A 17,722-nucleotide genomic window follows, 5' to 3' on the forward strand; every position below is an offset into this window, starting at 1 on the left:
AGAAGGCTGTGGTCTAGGGCTTTCTTTAAAATCCTATTGTAACACAGAGACGGCTTAACTACTAGCATGATTGTGTTTATTCTTAGAAACCCCCAGAGCTGTAGAAGCCTAAGCCAAAAGTTCTGTAGAGTACTCTGTAAACACCATACACATACTCCCCTCTGTGAGGTAAGTGCAAATACACCCCTCTCTCCCCAGGGCACTGTCACCTGCAGAATATCCAGCACTCTGAATTAAGGCAGTTTGGCTCTAGGCACCTTGGTGCCTTTATTGGTGACATTTTAGCCTGGGACCTCTGGCCCCAAACAGGAGACTGTTTCTACCCTGCCTTGCTACCCTATTCCTAAAACTTCAAAGGTAATGCCTTCTACACGGAGTAACCAGCTCCGGAACATCCTCTCCAGGAACAGATGCAGGCAAATACATCAGTGTTGATTTACGGTAACTACCAGCTGGAGGTCCATCTTAGGGCCCTGCTGCCTTCACCACAGCTGTTGCCAAATGCTCAGCTACCCTCTCCTAACCAATTCCCCCACAGAAATGTGGCCCCCCTGGGCTTCCACAGCACTTTCTGGCCCCCACTGGGTTTCCTGCCACCATCAGTTTCTTTACACTGCCCTACATCGGGGCCTCTCTTCATGTGTCTGCAGAAACCAGAAAGGCCTGAATAGTCTTTGGTGGATGGGCAAAGGGTTCAGGATGAGGATGTTCTCACATCTTCAAATGCCTGTGGGCATTTGCACAAAGCTATCAGAATGTGAGGCACCTGTGTGACATCGCCCTGTCCCGTTCGGGAGCATCTGTGTCCCCTATCCTCCAGACCCTAACTCGAGGTGCCTCTGGCATCTGTCCCATCTCCCTCCTGCTGTGATGCTACTAGATTACACCTAACAAATAAGGACCTTCTCAGCCGTCCAATCACCTCGTGGTAGAGCAAGAGTCCATGTCATTCCTCATACCTCTAGAGGCCACAAGACATCAAATGAAGTAACAGACCAGGTACTTTCCCATGTGGGCCCACACCCCAATCCTGACCATCATGTCCCTTGGGCTGGGAACTGTGTCCACTCTCGTTCAATCCTCACCGGGGCTCTAGGTGAGGCCAAAAAAAAAGAAAAGGAAAAAGAAAAGAAAAAGCATTGAAAACTAAATTCTAGAGAGGACTGGGATGGCAAGAGATGATGAGATGCATGAAATACTGGGGGCAGGGGGCCAGCGTGTTCACTGGGGAGATTAGGCCTGTCCCAGCTGTGTTACTCTGAGGGTTGCGTGGCACCAGAGGTTTACCGTGAAGCCCAATCCTCTGTATCTGCCGTGAGGCCCATGCTGGATGAAGGGAAACCCTCTGCAATGGCATATTATCTCCTCAGGCAGGCTCTCGGAAGCTGCCATGGGTCCCTCCTCTCCATCCTGTGAGCCTCTGACTACATCACAGCCCACACAACTGTACGACTATACTACTCACCCATCGCTATTCTCAAGTTTAAAAAGCTCAATAGGAAGGCACCTGACTGCTCCCTGCAGCTCCCTCTGCTGGTAACCCAAACCTGCAGGCTTCTGGGGCAAGCTCCAGGCCCTTCACCTGACCTTTACGCTCAAAAAAGTGTATTGAACTAGCTAACAACAAGGCAAAGAATGGCCACCAAGGAAAGACAAATAAATAAATATGTACATAATGGAGCAATTTTTCTCTAACTAGGGTGGGCTGACCACAGTCACTAAACCTACCCAGACAGTTTGAGCCAGTTGGAGATGCTCTGGATCCAGGAATTCTGAAAGTCTTGATCCTGCTGTGCCATCAAGCAACCTGCTGTACTCCCTGCCATAGCCAAACAGGCACAAGGGAAGAGAGCCAAAGGGCCCTGCTTTATGCTTCCTTGAGTGTCAAGCACGTAACCCATCATGGAGCCAGGAAGAGGAGCGCATATGCAATTTCTTAAACTGGTCCCATATAGTTATTCTTTTTCAGACTCCCAAACTGAAAGCCATAAAGTGCTATTTTCTGCTTCCATACACCATCCAGCATAGGCTGGGCACAAAAGCTTTCTCCCTCCAAAGAGCATGACAAATACCTGTCAAGATGTTTGCAATTTTTCCTTAGCCAGCTTTGTCACTGACCACAAGAACCAGAATTCATCTGTTCCTGCCCTTATAAAGGTGGTTTCTCCAAACTCTGCTCCAATAGCAGAGGAAAACTGCAGAATTCCACCTATCACCCTATGGCCCAGATGGGGGGCCTCTGGCCTGAGAAGCACCAGGTAAGGGGTAACTATAGGTCATTGACCTTCCCAGAGGGTCAGTGCCTCCAGTGATTCTGAGGCTGACAGCAGTCCCCACTGCACTCTGTGACCTAAGAAGGGCCAAAAGGGCTCTGCAGGCATGGTGAGCAGGGCCCATCTTGGGGGCTTATGTCTATTGGAGGGTACAGGAGGAAGAGTCCCCAAGACAGCACCAGCAGCAGGAACATGTTGAAGAGGCCATAGGCTTGGGAGGGATGAGATCCAAGTCCTCATCATCTGGAATCTCATCCAGGTGATACCCATCCTGGAGCAGCTGCCGGCTCACTTCCTGGTTCACCTGCTAAGAGCAGGAGAGGAGAAAACTTTAAGCCAGGCAGTAAAGCAAAAATAACTGCTGCCCAAAGGCAGACCTACATTTCCTTACCAGAACTTCCTGTTCATGCTCCACCCTTACTTAGGCCAACTCCACACATCACTGGACTATGTGAGGAAGTGATACCTTTTTCTACCTGTGCCTCACCCAGCAGTGAGGGGCCCCAAGTGCCCTGAGCCAATACTGTACAGGCTGCAATGTCAATAACCCCCAGGGGAGCTGTTCCCACTAAAGAATCCCAAAGCATCTGACGTAAATATCAGATTCCAGATTATGTTTGAAAGTCAATGGCCTGACTGCTCCCACTGGGAACCGAGACTGGTCCTTGTGAAGGCTGAAGAATATGGGACAATGATACCAGAACAATGGGGTAGAATAGAACATGAGTTATGTTGAAACGAAGTGGGGAGCAGCTTTGTCTGCACTGCTGGTTAGACATGTTAGCCTTCCATGCTAGCAGAGCTCCTTCCCTGCAAAGCAGAACCTGTCAGCCTAGCTTTACCAGTTCTGCTGAGCAGAAGGAACAGGAGGCTGGGAATGGCATAGAACTTTCCCTGGCTCTTGGCTAATTTTTCTTTTCTTAGGTTTAACAATGTTAGGCACCCAGGTAGTCAAGGATAAAAATTACAGACTGCCTCTATTCTCTTTGGCAGAAACTCAGGGAGTGGCCAAGGGTTTCCAGGAGAACAAGGGAAAAATACCGGTGGCATACAGTCATGTCTCCAGCACTTCACCTCTAAGGCAGAAAGCTGCACATGCCAAAACAGACACAGTCCTTGTGTGTCTGGGGCTGTCACTCTGGAAACATGTCCAAAAGGCCAGCCCAGTAGTATCTTAGTCTGAGTTCCCATAGATGGAACAACTGAAGTTGTTTGGCCTGGAAGAAAGTAACCTTGGTGGAGGATGGCCAAGGGAGGGACAGGAATGCTGATCTCAGATAAAAGGCAATCAAAGGAAGGGAAACCAGAATTACTGGGTGACACTGGAAGACAGGCCTAGGACCACTGAGTCCAGCGTGCAGGAGACATTTCAAGTCAATAATATTGCCTTATCTAAGAGCTACCTGAAAAAGGAATGTGTGTGTATGTGTCTGTTTTAGAGGAAGGGCAGGCGGGAAAGCTTCCTGGAGATAGTGAGTACCCAGGCACAAGCAAGCAGAGGCTGGCGAACACTTCGGCAGGGTTTGGCAAGAGGATTCCTTTTCTCTTTCTCTCTTTTTTTATTCTCCCCTACCTCCCAAAAGGATTTTTCTAAGTGGTGACCAGCACTAGAAGATTTGTGAGGTCCTTTTCAGCCCTATGGTCTCCTGAATTTTCAACAGCCCTCCTCAGACACCTATACCTCTGCTGAGGGACTAAGACAGAGTAGAAGATTGGAGAACAGACCGTAAGTCTGGCACAGTGCCGTGCATACAGCAGGCACAAGACAAGCATTTGGCAGTGGTGGTGATGCTGCCTGCAGCCTGGCCCCGTGCAGAAAGGCGCTCTGGACTTGCCTCTGCAGAGGAATACCCGGAGGAGTATCTGGATTCCAGCTCCCCATCACTAGAAGAGGAAAACAGTCAGTTCAGGGGGATGCCTGTGGAGAGCATGCAAGGGGGTCTGGAGGACTTGTGAAATGAAGACCACACATCAGAGAACTGAAACCCAGAATCTGTCATGAGTACCAGTGGCTCTTTCCATGGGCTCAAGCAGGGACGGGGTCACTGTCACTAACACTGAAGACATAACAGGGGAGGATGATTCCCCCACACAAGGTTGGTACTCCAAATCCAAGAACAGCATGATCGCCTGAGTGCTTTAACCAAACTATCCTGGGAAGGGACAATGCTCTGAAGACAGCCCTGGAACATGCATGAAGGTTCTTGGAAGAGATCTGCTGTTTTACCCATATCACTCCCCCAAGGGATAGTTCCAAAGACAGCACTCACCTGTCAGAGTCGAGGGACACCAGGTTTTCATCTGGACTCTGACTAAGGGCAGTGTAGCCCTTGTTAAACTTCACTGACCTGAGGGGAGATGGGGAAGAGACCAGGCATAGATGAAGCACCAACATTTCCCAGGGAAAGTCAAGAGTCTTTGCCCTTATGGAAAAAAGAACTGGCTGCAGTACGGTCTTGCCTTCTACCTGGTCACACAGCCACCACTGCCTGCTACAGCTCCTCAGAATATGCAGTTCCCCACACCACTCCCCCTACTGCTCCTGAGGAAAACCACAGCTACTCTTTCCAGAACTGGGAAAGCTCCCCCTCCTCACCAACCAACTGCAAGTCCTTGGGCAAATCTCTCTTCCCCTCTCTTGAGTTTTAGCTCTTAACTGTAAGATGCACTGGATAAGGTCCCATCCAGCCCTCAGAGTTTACCGTTCTGTTCAAAAGAAATACAGGACTGACTGTTCCCACACTGCTATCCTCACTCCTGGAGACCCCAGCCACTGTGTTCCTGCCTAGCTTGACACTCAACAGTGAACAAGCCTAAGCACGGACAAAACTGTTATTCCAAAGCCATTTCCCTGACATCATCACATCCTTAAAGGAAAAGAAAAGGTCATTCCTCTTCCCATTTTAAAATAGTAAACTAAATGGGTTGGCGCCAGGTGAATCACTAGCTCGGTCTTAAAGCGTGAGAACTGTCTCCCAGCGTGAGGAGTAAGGCCTTCTCTGGAAACTGCTGGCACAGAGGAGATGGCGCCTGCTGAGACCTTTTCCCTGAAGAATCGGGGCGGTTCGGCGAAGCCCCCAGCATGCCTTTTCTCCGCAGAACGGCCTTGGCCAGGTCCCGGTGCTTCTCTGGAAGTCAAAGGGCCCGGGTCAGCGGGGTTTTCCCCACTCCGCCGTGTCTCCCAAACGCCAGGAGCCCGCTCTCTCCGAACACATTCTCGAGACGGGAGCTGGCTGCAGCTGCCCCTCCAGGGTATCCCCAGCAGGGCTCCGGAGCCCGCCCAGGGGACCAGGTAGCCCGCCCAGGCAGAACGCCCCCACCCCAATCTGGCCGCACTCACGCAGCTTGGCCTGAATGGAAGGCGCGCGCGTCACCATGTACGGTCCCCTCTTCTCCACAACAGCCCGGGGCCGCTCCCCGAGTCGGGGGACTCCGCTGCCGCTTCGCCCGAAGGGCAGCCTCGCGGCGCCCGGTGCGCAGTCCGGGGTCCCGCCGGGCCGGGGTCCCGGGGTAGAAGCCCGCATCCCGGGCGTGCTGGGCTCCGCGCTCGCCATGGCCCGGCCACGGCCCGCCGCAACGCACAGCCCCGCCTCCTGGCGTTCGAGTCCTGGGCGGGCAGGGAGGCGGTCTCTTCCGAACAAGATGGCGGCGCGCAGGCGCAGGCCGCAGCCGCCCGAGACTTCCGGCCCCGCCTGCTGTGGGCTGGCACAATTACACCGCACCCTGGGGAACTGGTTAGGGTCAGTTCCGGGTTTTGGGACACATTGCGGTACTCGTCGGCCACCTGAACTTGGGCATGTCGAGGCCAATTCTGTCTTCAGTGGAAGCAAAGTATTATATTTATGGAAAGCCCCGGCTGTACGCTCGCTGGGCGGGGCTCTTCACCCCCTAGCGCACCAGCACTTACCGCAGTGCCTCCTCGTGGGGTTCTCTCTGCGTCTCACCCGGTCATGGAGAGTCTGGGTTGAACTGAAAAGAGCTGTATGAGAAAGGGAGATATTAACGCCCTTCTCCAGAAGGTCGAGAGAGAGGTTCAAGGACCTTGAGGAGGTCACACACTAAGGGCAGTGCCTGGACTGATCCATCTAACTTCAAACCCATGTTATTTCTAATACTACTTGGTACTAAACCCTCTGTAGACATTGCTTTCTGATGCGGTTTTGGAGTGGGGCGGGGAGGGAGGGGAGTGCGGAGCTGAAGGCCAAGAAAGAATTCTTGAGACCGCTTTGGAGCAAAAAGGTGACTTTATTAAAGCACGAGGACAGGACTCGTGGGCAGAAAGAGCTGCACTGCAGTTCTGAGGAGTGACTGATGTTATACTATGGAGTTGGGGGAGATAAAGGCAAAGGGAAGGTTTCCAGGGGCGCCTGGGTGACTTAGTTGGTTGAGCCTCCAACTCTTAATCTTGGCTCAGGTCATGATCTCACTTTGTGAGTGCAAGGCTGTTTCTGAGTTCAAGCCCCATGTGGAACTCTGAGCTGACAGCACAGAGCCTCAAAAAACAAATAGACTGAAAAAAAATTTTTTTTTCAAAAAAAGGGAGGTTTTCAAAAGGATTTTCGTATGCTAAAGAGAACTCAGATACTGGAGGCCTGGCTGTCTTCAAGCTAAGGTTGTTTTTCCCACTAGCAAAGCGTTAATATTAAGGCAGTAGAGAGTTCAGGGAGAAATGTTACTCTGCCTGCCTCAAGTATTTGCCAATGGGCTACGGGTTAACCATTTCCTTCTTGCCTTTGTTCCTCACATCACTGTGGAGGAAAGGGTGATGTTAGGGCTCCAGGAAACTGAGACTATGGGTTTCTGGAGGTTTGGCTATTGATAAGATTGTGTTTTTCTTGTAGTTTACTAAGACATTTGTAAACAGATGGAGACTTGTGTCCTGGCTGTGATCTCTATCAGTTAACCTTTTGTTTTCCCCCTTCCTTAGTTCTTGGGCAGCCAGGAGTGCCTGAGGAATATCACTCATATCTCACCTGCGGGGAGAGGAGGTTGTTAACTTGTGCTTTGCCCTCAGCTTGCCTGTAGCACCCTTGTCAGTTTCCACATTTTACTTTATCATTTAAAAAATTTTTTTAATGTTTTTATTTTGAGAGAGAGAGAGAGAGAAAGCAGGGGAGGGGCAGAGAGAGAGGGAGACAGAATCCCAAGCAGGCTCCTCACCCATCAATGCAGAGTCCAATGTGGGGCTTGAACCCATGAACTGTGAGATCATGACCTGAGCCGAAATCAAGAGTCAGACACTTAACTGAGCCACCCAGGCGCCCCAGTTTCCACATTTTAAAATGGAACCAAACGTCACTACCCGTCATACAGCAACAAATAATGCAAAATAGGCTGTGGAAAGAAGGGTGAAAGTGCACTGACTCTCTGTGTAGCAGGGCAAGGAGCTGTCATGGCTCTTGGCTTCTCTGGCCCCCAAGGGATGTGCTTATGCCTTGCTGGAAAGAAGCTCCAGATCCATGTAGGAATTGCCAGATCTCATGAGGCTGCCATGAGGCTAATTGATTGGCCTCCACAGGGTAGATCAACAATACGCAATTTTGAATCCCCAGGGCCACCCTAACAGTTGAGAGGAACTGTGTTTTAGGACAGGAATAAAGGAATTTAGGACTGGAGTTTTTGAAAAATCTGAAGCACGGAGGAATGTTAACTATTTTGGTAGGTTCCACCCGTTTTTGATGTCTAGAAACAACTTCGTATGGCTCAACTTTGTATTTAATTCTCATGATGATGAAATTATGAAATTGGGTTCATGAGCAAATGACTAAGAAAGAATCCTTGAGATGTTTTCAGTGCAAAAAGGTGATTTTATTATAGCATGGGGACAGGACCCATGGGCAGCAAGAGCTGCACTGGGATTATGAGAAGCAATTGATTATATACTTCCAAGTTGGAAAGGGGTTAGGAATAGCATAAGTCTCTAAGGAATTTGGAGGCAAGGTTTCCAGGACCTTGAGGGGACTAGCTTTGTTAGGAAAAGTTCATTTATTACTGTCTAATAAAACCTTAGGAGACCCTTCAGATGTATGTCAGAGGGCCATATGCTTGGAGGATGATTGCTAACATGTATCTTGGGATATAAAGTAAGTTTCCAAAGAAATTTTTATATGTTAAAGGAGACTTACAGGATCCTGGAGGTCGGATAATGTTAAGCTAAGATTGCCTTTTGCCCTTAGCAAAGTATTATTGATGGGTTTTTGGAATGGTGGTGGGGGTTCAGAGGCAATGGCCAAGAAAGAATTCTCAAAGACCTCTTTGGTGCAAAAAGGCGATTTTATTAGAGCACAGGGTAGGCAGAAAGAGCTGCACTTGGGTTGTTCAGAGTGACTGTGGAGTTGGGGAGGTAGAGTCAAGAGGAAGTTTCTATTTTTAAAAAAAATTTTAACGTTTATTTATTTTTTTTTTTTGAGAGAGAGAGAGTGCGAGTGGGGGAGATGCAGACACAGAATCAGAAGCAGGATCCAGGCTCTGAGTTTTTGGCACAGAGCCTGACACGGGGCTTGAACTCACAAACTGTGAGATCATGGTCTGAGCTGAAGTCAGATGCTTAACCGACTGAGCCATGCAGGCACCCCAAGAGGAAGTTTCTTAAAAGGATTTCCATATGCTAAAGAAGAAACAGATTACTGGAGGCCTAGCTATTGTCAAAATTGTTTTGCCCTCTAGCAAAGCATTATCATTAAGACAGTAGGGAGTTCCTAGAGATTAGGCTATTGATAAGATTGCCCTTTTCTTGTAATATTACTGAGATATTTGTAAACAGATGGAGACTATATCAGTTTAACCATTTGTTTCCTGTTCTTTCTCTTGTTCTTGGGCAGCCAGGAGTGCCTGAGGAATATCACACATAACCCACCTGGGTGGTGGGGGGTTGTGCTAGCTTGTGCTTGGCCCTCAGCTTGCCTTATGGTCCCTCATCATTAACATTGAGGCAGCTGAGTTCCTAGAGGAAGGTCACTCTGCCTGTCTCATGGGCTGTAAATTGTAAGAAAATTTAAATTTTCTTTTGCCTTTGTTTCCCACATCAGCTGTGCTGCCTGTTAAACTGATGGGGACTTCACTAAGGGCCAAAGAAAATGTCATAACCCACATGACGTCACAAAATCTCCAGGGACTTGTAGCAAGAGTGGGAGTGCCCTCCTCCATACCCCTCCTGGATCTTCCATCATTAGTGCTCAGTTAACTGCTAAGTGATTGAACATGGACCTTGAATCTTGATTATGTGTTCTACCACTTACTGGCAGGGTATTTAACTTCTTTGCGTCTCAGTTTCTTTAGCAGAGAAATGGGGATAATACGAGTACGTATCTAAAAGAATTGTGAGGTTAAAGTGTAAAGTGCTTGGAATGGCATCTCATAAGACTCAAGAAATGTAACCTTATGGGGGCACCTGGCTGGCTCAGAGAATGGAGCATACGACTCTTGATCTTGGGGATGTAACTTTGAGCCCCACATTGGGTACAGAAATTACTTAAAAATAAAATCTTTTTTAAAAAAATGTAACCTTTAAAGAGTTTAGTGTTCTAGAAACTTAGTGTTCATTCTCTCACTTGGCTTTACACTCCCAAAGGGCAGACTACCTTGTTTCTTTTTAACTCTTGTCTTTAGCACAAAGTCCTAGTAATTCATATTTGTTGAATATCATATCTTTCTCTTAAATTTTAGTTAGTTTAGAATCATAGAACTTTGGGGCTGGGAGGGATCTTAGAAATTATACAGTCCAAACTCATTTTATTAATGAAGAAGCTGTGATTGCCCAACTGTCCTTGCCTGGGTGTGAGCAATTCTCCTTTCCGCTTAAGATATCATGTTCACTAGGAACCTAAGAAAAAAATAAATGACTCCCCATTCCCCAAAAGAAACAACAAAGAATAAAACCTAGGTTGTCAGAGGACGAGTCCTCAGGGCGAGAACTTCCACAGTGCACAGGACACAAAGCCCCAGAGTGACTGTGCTGGCTCCCCTGCTGGGCCTGGGGATCCTTAGCTCTTGCAGTCAGCAAAGCTTTATTCATCTAATGTGGGGCAGTGCTATCCCAGGCCTTGCAGATCTAATGATGAACAGGACAGATAAGGTACCTCCTTGTCTCTGATTCTCAGACTTACTTTATTCTTCATTGGGGTTGGTGGTGGGTAAATTCTTGGCTGTTAGGAGCAAGGAGTTCCGCCCTGGCTTTCAGGCTCTCTTGACCTCACTGTGTAGTCACTTTATCCCTGACTCCAGGTAATGGGAATCTCACCCATTTCCTAACTTTTCATGGTCCTGGGACAGATGAATCTTCATCATCTGTTGAGAATTCTGGTTCTGCTCTCCACTGGAGCTGAATTCCTTTATCTAGGCAAGTATTTGGGATTAGACATAGGAAGGGAAAGGGGACAGTTGTGAAGGTTTTCTTTTTTTTTAATTGAGAGGTATAATTGACCTATAATACTATATTCATTTCAGGTTGTATACACTGCAAAATAATCACCACAGTTAAGTCTAGTTAATATCCATCACCATACATAGTTACAAGTAAATTTTTCTTTTTTTTTTAAATTATTTATTAAAAAATTTTTAATGTTTATTTTTGAGAGAGAAAGAGAAACAGAGAGAGAGAGAGAAAGAGAGAGAGAGAGCATGAGAGGTGGAGGGGCAGAGAGAGAAGGAGACACAGAATCCGAAGCAGGCTCCAGGCTCTGAGCTGTCAGCATGGAGCTTGATGTGGGGCTCAAACTCACAGAGTGCAAGATCATGATCTGAGCCTAAGTCAGAGGCCCAACAGACTGATCCACCCAGGTGCCCCCAAAATTTCTTTTCTTGTGATGAGGACTTTAAAGGTCTATTCTCTTAGTAACTTTCAAATATGCAATACAGTATAAACTACAGTCACCATGTAGTACATTACATCCCATGACTTATTTTGTTTTCTTTTTTAAAAATTAATTAATTAATTAATTAACCTTTAATTTACATCCAAATTAGTTAGCATACAGTGCAATAATGATTTCAGGAGTAGATTCCTTAATGCCCCTTGCCCATTTATCCCATCCCCCCTCCCACAACCCCTCTAGCAACCCTCTGTTTTCTATATTTAAGAATCTCTTATGTTTTATCCCTCTCTCCGTTTTTATATTATTTTTGCTTCCCTTTCCTTATGTTCAGCTGTTTTGTATCTTAAATTTCTCATTTGAGTGTGCCTATGACTTACTTTATAGCTGAAAGTTTGTACCTTTTGATCCCTTTCACTCATTTGCCACCATCAACCACCCACCACCAGCAACCACCAATCCGTTGTCTCTATCTACAAGCTTGGAGCTTGGTGTTTTTTTATTTTTATTTAATTTTAAAAATTTATTTGAGAGAGAGAGCACACGTGCACAAGTGGAGGAGGGGCAGAGAGATTCCCAAGCAGGTTCTGTGCTGGGTTGGATCCCACGAACAGTGAGATCATGACCTGAGCTGAAATCAAGAACTGGATGCTTAATGAACTGAGCCACCCAGGCGCCCCATTTTTTGTTTTTATTTTTTAAGATTTTATTTTTTTAAATATAATCTCTATATGCAATGTGGAGCTCAAACTTAGAACCCTGAGATCAAGAGTTGCATGCTCTACTGACTGAGCCAGACAGGTGCCCCTGTTTGTTTGTTTTTTTTAACTTTTTAAAAATTATTTATTTATTTATTTATTTAAATTTTTAAAAATGTTTGTTTATTTTTGAGAGAGACAGGGACAGAATGTGAGTGGGTTAGGGGCAGAGAGAGAGGGAGACACAGAAGCAGAAGCAGGCTCCAGGCTCTGAGCTGTCAGCACAGAGCCCGACGCGGGGCTCGAACTCACGAGCTGTGAGGTCATGACCTGAGCCAAAGTTGGACGCTCAACTGACTGAGCCACCCAGGCACCCCACGTTTTATTTATTTTTGAGACAGAGAGAGAGGGAGACACAGAATCCGGAGCAGGCTCCAGGCTCTGAGCTGTCGCACAGAGCCCGACGCAGGGCTCGAACTCACGGACTGCGAGATCATGACCTGAGCTGAAGTTGGATGCTTAACTGACTGAGCCACCCAGGCGCCCCTGCCCCTGTTTGTTTTTTATAGATTCCACATATATGTAAGATCATATGGCATTTGTCTTTCTCTGTCTGACTTATTTCACTTAGCATAATGCCTTCAGGGTCTATCCCTGTTGTTGCATATGGCAAAATTTTGTTCTTTTTCTGGCTAATAGTATTCCATTGTATATGTATTCCATATTTTATTTATCCATCCATCGATGGACATTCAGGTTGTTTACATATCTTGGCTGTTGTAAATAACGCTGCAGTGAACCTGGGAGGTGCACATATCTTTTCAGATTAGTGTTTCCATTGTCTTTGGATAAATACCCAAAAGTGGAATTCCTGGATCATAAAGTAATTCTATTTTTAATTTTTTGAGGAAAACTCCATACTGTTTTTCATAGTGGCTGCACCAGTTTGTATTCCCATCAATAGTACCTGAGGGTTTCCTTTTCTCCACATCCTTGCCAACACTTGTTGTTTCTTGTCTCTTTGATAATAATCATTCTAATAGGTATGAGGTGGTATCTCATTATGGTTTTGATTTTCACTTACCTTATGAGTGACTTTGAGCACTTTTTCATATGCCTATTGGCCATCTGTGTGTCTTCTTTGGAAAAATGTATATTCGGGTCCTCTGCCCATTAAAAAATATTTTTTAATGTTTTTATTTTATTTTATTTTTTGAGAGAGAGGCAGAGTGTGAGCACAGAAAGGGCAGGGAGAGAGGGAGACAGATTTGGAAGCAGGCTCCAGGCTCTGAGCTGTCAGCAAAGACCCCGATACGGGGCTTGAACTCTTGAACCATGAGACCATGACTTGAGCCGAAGTTAAGAATTGGACACTGGGGCGCCTGGGTGGCGCAGTCGGTTAAGCGTCCGACTTCAGCCAGGTCACGATCTCGCGGTCCGTGAGTTCGAGCCCCGCGTCAGGCTCTGGGCTGATGGCTCAGAGCCTGGAGCCTGTTTCCGATTCTGTGTCTCCCTCTCTCTCTGCCCCTCCCCCGTTCATGCTCTGTCTCTCTCTGTCCCAAAAATAAATAAATGTTGAAAAAAAAAAAAATTAAAAAAAAAAAAAAAAAGAATTGGACACTTAACCAACTGAGTGACCGAGGCTCCTTCCCCCCCCCTTCTTTTTTTGCTATTAAATTGTAGGAGTTCTTTATATATTTTGGATATTCACCCCTTGTCAGATAAATGATTCGCAAAGGTTTTTTCCCACTCCATAGGTTGACTTCCATTTTGTTTTCTCAACACCATTTATTGAAGAGACTGTCCTTTCCCCACTGTATATTCTTGCCTCCTTTGTTGTAAATTCATTGACCATATATGTGTGGGTTTATTTCTGGACTCTCTGTTTTGTCCTATTGATCTGTATGTTTTTATGCCAATACCATACTGTTTTGATTCTACAGCACTGAAATATAGTTTAAAATCAGGAAGCATGATGCCTCCAACTTTGTTCTTTCTCAAAGATTGCTTTACCTATTCAGGGTCTTTTGTGGTTTCATACACATTTTTGGATTCTTGTTTCTATTTCTGTGAAAAATGCCACTGGGATTTTGGTAGGGATTGCATTGAATCTATAGATTGCTTTGGGTAGTATGGACATTTTAACAATATTAATTTTCCAATCCATGAGCATGGTATATCTTCCCCTTCCTATCTTATTCAATTTCTTTAATCGATGTCTTAGAGTTTTCAGAGGGCTTTCACCTCCTTGGTTAAATTTATTCCCAGGTATTTTGTTTTTGAAGTAATAGTAAATGGGATTGTTTTCTTAATTTCTTTCTGATAGTTCATTGTTAGTATATAGAAGCAACAGATTTTTATATATTGACTTTGTATCCTGCAACTTTACCAACTTTATTAGTTCTAACCATTTTTTTGTTGGAGTTTTTAGGGTTTTCTTTATATAACATGTCATCTGCAAATAGTTTTACTTGTTCCTTTTCAATATGGATGCCTTTTATTGTTACTCTAAGACTTCCAATACTATGTTAAATAAAAGTGGTGAGAGTAGGCATGCTTGTCTTGCTCCTAATCTTACTTTCAGCTTTTCACTTTTGAGTATGATGTTAGCTGTGGGCTTGTCATTCATGGCCTCTATTGAGGTATGTTCACTCTATACTCCCTTTGTTGAGGTTTTATCATAAATGGATCTTAAATTTTGTCAGATGCTTTTACTGCATCTAGTGAGATGATCACATAGTTTTTATCCTTAATTTTGTTAATGTTGTGTACAACACATTGATTTGCAGACGTTGAACCTCTTTGCATCCCTAGAATAAATCTCACTTGATTATGGAGTATGATCCTTTTAATGTATTTTTGAATTCAGTTTGCTAATATTTTGTTGAGTATTTTTGCATCATGTTCATCAAGAGTGAATTTGTTATCCTATTTCCCTCTGAAATTCTTTTCCCATCTCACAGGTTTCAGACTCTAGCCTTTGACTTTTCCCATTATTGGTAGAGCAGATAATTGACAGATGGATACCATGAATCTACAGGTCTTTTTGGGGTCCCAGGTCACCAGCTCTACTTTCATCCCCACATTAACTCATTGGGAAGATATATTTCCCAATCCTCACATCCTTATGTGTCACTGTCATACCCATTTCACATAGGTATAAGGAAAGCAAAGTGATGGTCACAGGGATTAACTGATCTGCGAAAGACCACGGAGTTGTAGAGGTGAGGATTGAATCCTTACCTGCTTCAAAAGCCTCTCCTCTTTTTGTACCAGTCAGGTAGAACTAGGCTCCTTTTTTTTTTTTTTTTTTTTTTTTTAAGATTTTATTTTAGGGGCACCTGGGTGGCTCAGTTGATTGAGCGTCTGACTTCAGCTCAGGTCATGATCTCACAGCTCGTGAGTTCAAGCCCTGCGTCAGGCTCTGCGCTGACAGCCTCGGAGCCTGGAGCCTGCTTCCAATTCTGTATCCCTCTCTCTCTGCCCCTAACCCACTTGCATTCTGTCTCTGTCTCTCTCAAAAAAAAAAAGTTAAAAAAATTTTTTAAAAAAAGATTTTATTTTTTTAAATGTTTATTTTTGAGAGCGCGAGACAGAAACAGAGAGAAAGCAAGAGCACACATGCAGATGTACCTATATTCTCAAGCACAGCAAAAGAGTCAAATTTGACTTATAGACAATGTGGGGATTGACATGACAAAACAGGCAGTTGATGGGAATAAGAAATTTATCAGTAAATTTATCTAGTCACTTTTGCCTCTTAGTAATAGGCCTATGACTTAAAAGCTTGCTTGCTTTGAAAAGAATATCTATTATTGTAGACTAGGGGTTGGCAAATTTTTCCTATAAATGGTCAGAAAGAAAATATTTTTGACTTTGGAGACCATGTAATATCCATCCCAACTACTCAGCTCTGCCACAGTATTGCAAAAGCAGCCATAGATGCTTCACAACAATGTCAATGTACTTAATGCCTCGGAACTGTACATTCCGTGGGACACCTCGGTGGCTCAGTCGATTAAGCATCTGACTCTTGATTTCGGCTCAGGTCACGATCTCAGGATTCGTGAGATGGAGCCCTGCATTGGGCTCTACATGGATAGCGCAGAGCCTGCTTGGGATTCTCTCTCTGCCCCTTTTGCACGGGCTCTTTCTCTCTCTCTCTCTCAGAATAAATAAAATGTGTGGCAGTGTTCCAATAAAATCTTGTTTATGGACAATGGATTTTGAATTTCATATACTTTTCTCATATCACAAAATCTTATTTTTATTGATTTTCAACCATTTAAGAGTGTAAAAAAGAATTCTTATCTTATGGGCAGTAGAAAGACAGTTGATGGCCTGGATTTGGTCCAGGGCCACAGTTTGCCACCCTCATCTTGGAGATAAAGGTGATACAAAATGAGAGCGATTTAAAAGGCAGTGCTTATTTCTGCAAAGGTACTATTGTAGCAAACTTCAAGGGCCTTAAAAGTTAGCATTTACAATAAAGTTATCAGAATACCCATCTGTTTCTAATAGCACAAATGACTTACTTAGGCAAAAACTAAATTTTGAAATATCAACAGAACTTAAGATGCAAAGGAAACAGTAACTTCTAGTCAATTCTTTCCAGCTCCATACGAAATCTCTAGAATGTCAGAGAAGTCCTAACACTGTAACTATCACCATCTTTCGAATCACCTGCTTGGGACTTAATCATTCTTCAGGACTCCTCCCTACTACCTCATTGCCTAGAATCACTTCTTCTTCACCTATAATTCAGCCTCAAGGTCATTAGAAAAGCCATCACTCAAGGTGAAACACCTAAACCATGGAATATTAGGTCCCACTAAAAAGCAGAAGACAGAGGTACATTAATCAATATAGAAAATGGTCTATAATAGTCTTGACCTAGCAAGGAGGAGATAAACAGGTTTGTATTACAACATGCAAAAGCATATACACATGCACATCTGGAAAGATGGTCACCAAAATACTAGTCATGGTTGTAACTGGATAGGGGAATTTCAGGTGTTTTATTCTTGTACTTTTCTGTATTGTTTCATGAACATGTATCATGCTTAAAATGAGAAAATCCAGTAAAGATCTATTTTTTTCTTAATGTTCATTTATTTGAGAGAGAGTGCATGTGTTCTCAAGGGAGGAGCAGAGAGAGAGGGAGAGAGAGAATCCCAAGCAGGCTCTGTGCACACAGCCCAACGAGGCAGGGCTCAAACCCACGAACCATGGGATCATGACCCGAGCTGTAATCTAGAGTTGGATGCTCAACTGACTAAGCCACTCAGGTGCCCCCAGTAACAGATATTTTTATTTGAAATAAAAAAGATCACCAAAAATTCCTTTTTATAAAGGGGGGCTGGCACCTGGTGGCTCAGTCAGTTGAGCATTTGACTTGGGCTCAGGTCATCTCACGGTTCGGGAGTTCAAGCCCTACATACTGCTGTCAGCAAAGAGACTGCTTCAGATCTGTCTGCTGCTCTCTCCCCCTCCCCCACTTGCAGTCTCTCAAAAATAAACATTAAAAAAAAGTTTAAGTCTTTATTGTAGTTGTGGTTAAATACACACACACACACACACACACACACACACACACAATGGAGATATTCCAAAATACTTATTTACAGATGAAATGATAGGATATTTGAGATTTGACTGAAAATATGTGGAGTGGGGGTAAATGAGAGGATATAAAGTGTGGCCATAAATTATTAATTGCTAAAGTAGAGTGATGAGTACATGGAAACTTAAGAAATAATAGTCTATCTTTGTAATGTTTGAAATTTTTGAAAAAATTCCTTTCCCTCTAAATGGACCTGCTCCTGCAATTTCAGCCATTAGCCTACATTACATCTGTCTCCAAATGGCCTTAGAAAACTCCCTTTTTGCTGTTTCAAACCTTAAATTCTTCTCTAGTCTCAAGCTCTTTTCAAAGCTCTAG

General features: G+C 44.7%; 1 protein-coding gene across 4 annotated transcripts; it reads right to left on the reverse strand.

Annotated features, from left to right (window-relative positions):
• Nucleotides 1–59: 59 nt before the first annotated feature.
• FAM219B (family with sequence similarity 219 member B) lies at nt 60–5,918 on the reverse strand. Of its 4 annotated transcripts, none has more exons than XM_025919932.2 (5): nt 5,614–5,906; nt 5,314–5,401; nt 4,544–4,621; nt 4,109–4,157; nt 60–2,577 (listed from the first exon to the last, which is right to left on the reverse strand). In XM_025919932.2, the coding sequence occupies exons 1-5, from the start codon at nt 5,825–5,827 to the stop codon at nt 2,413–2,415; spliced, it is 594 nt and encodes a 197-aa protein (XP_025775717.1). In that variant the 5' UTR covers nt 5,828–5,906; the 3' UTR covers nt 60–2,412. The 4 variants fall into 4 exon arrangements, with proteins under 4 accessions (XP_025775717.1, XP_025775716.1, XP_086567360.1 ...); XM_025919931.2 differs by having other exon boundaries at nt 60–2,580; nt 5,614–5,899; XM_086711234.1 differs by having other exon boundaries at nt 2,384–2,577; nt 3,999–4,157; nt 5,614–5,918.
• Nucleotides 5,919–17,722: the final 11,804 nt, after the last annotated feature.

The sequence above is a fragment of the Puma concolor genome, chromosome B3 (genome assembly GCF_028749965.1).
Source record: "Puma concolor isolate L17-30 chromosome B3, mPumCon1.1.hap2, whole genome shotgun sequence".
Classification (NCBI taxonomy): domain Eukaryota; kingdom Metazoa; phylum Chordata; class Mammalia; order Carnivora; family Felidae; genus Puma; species Puma concolor.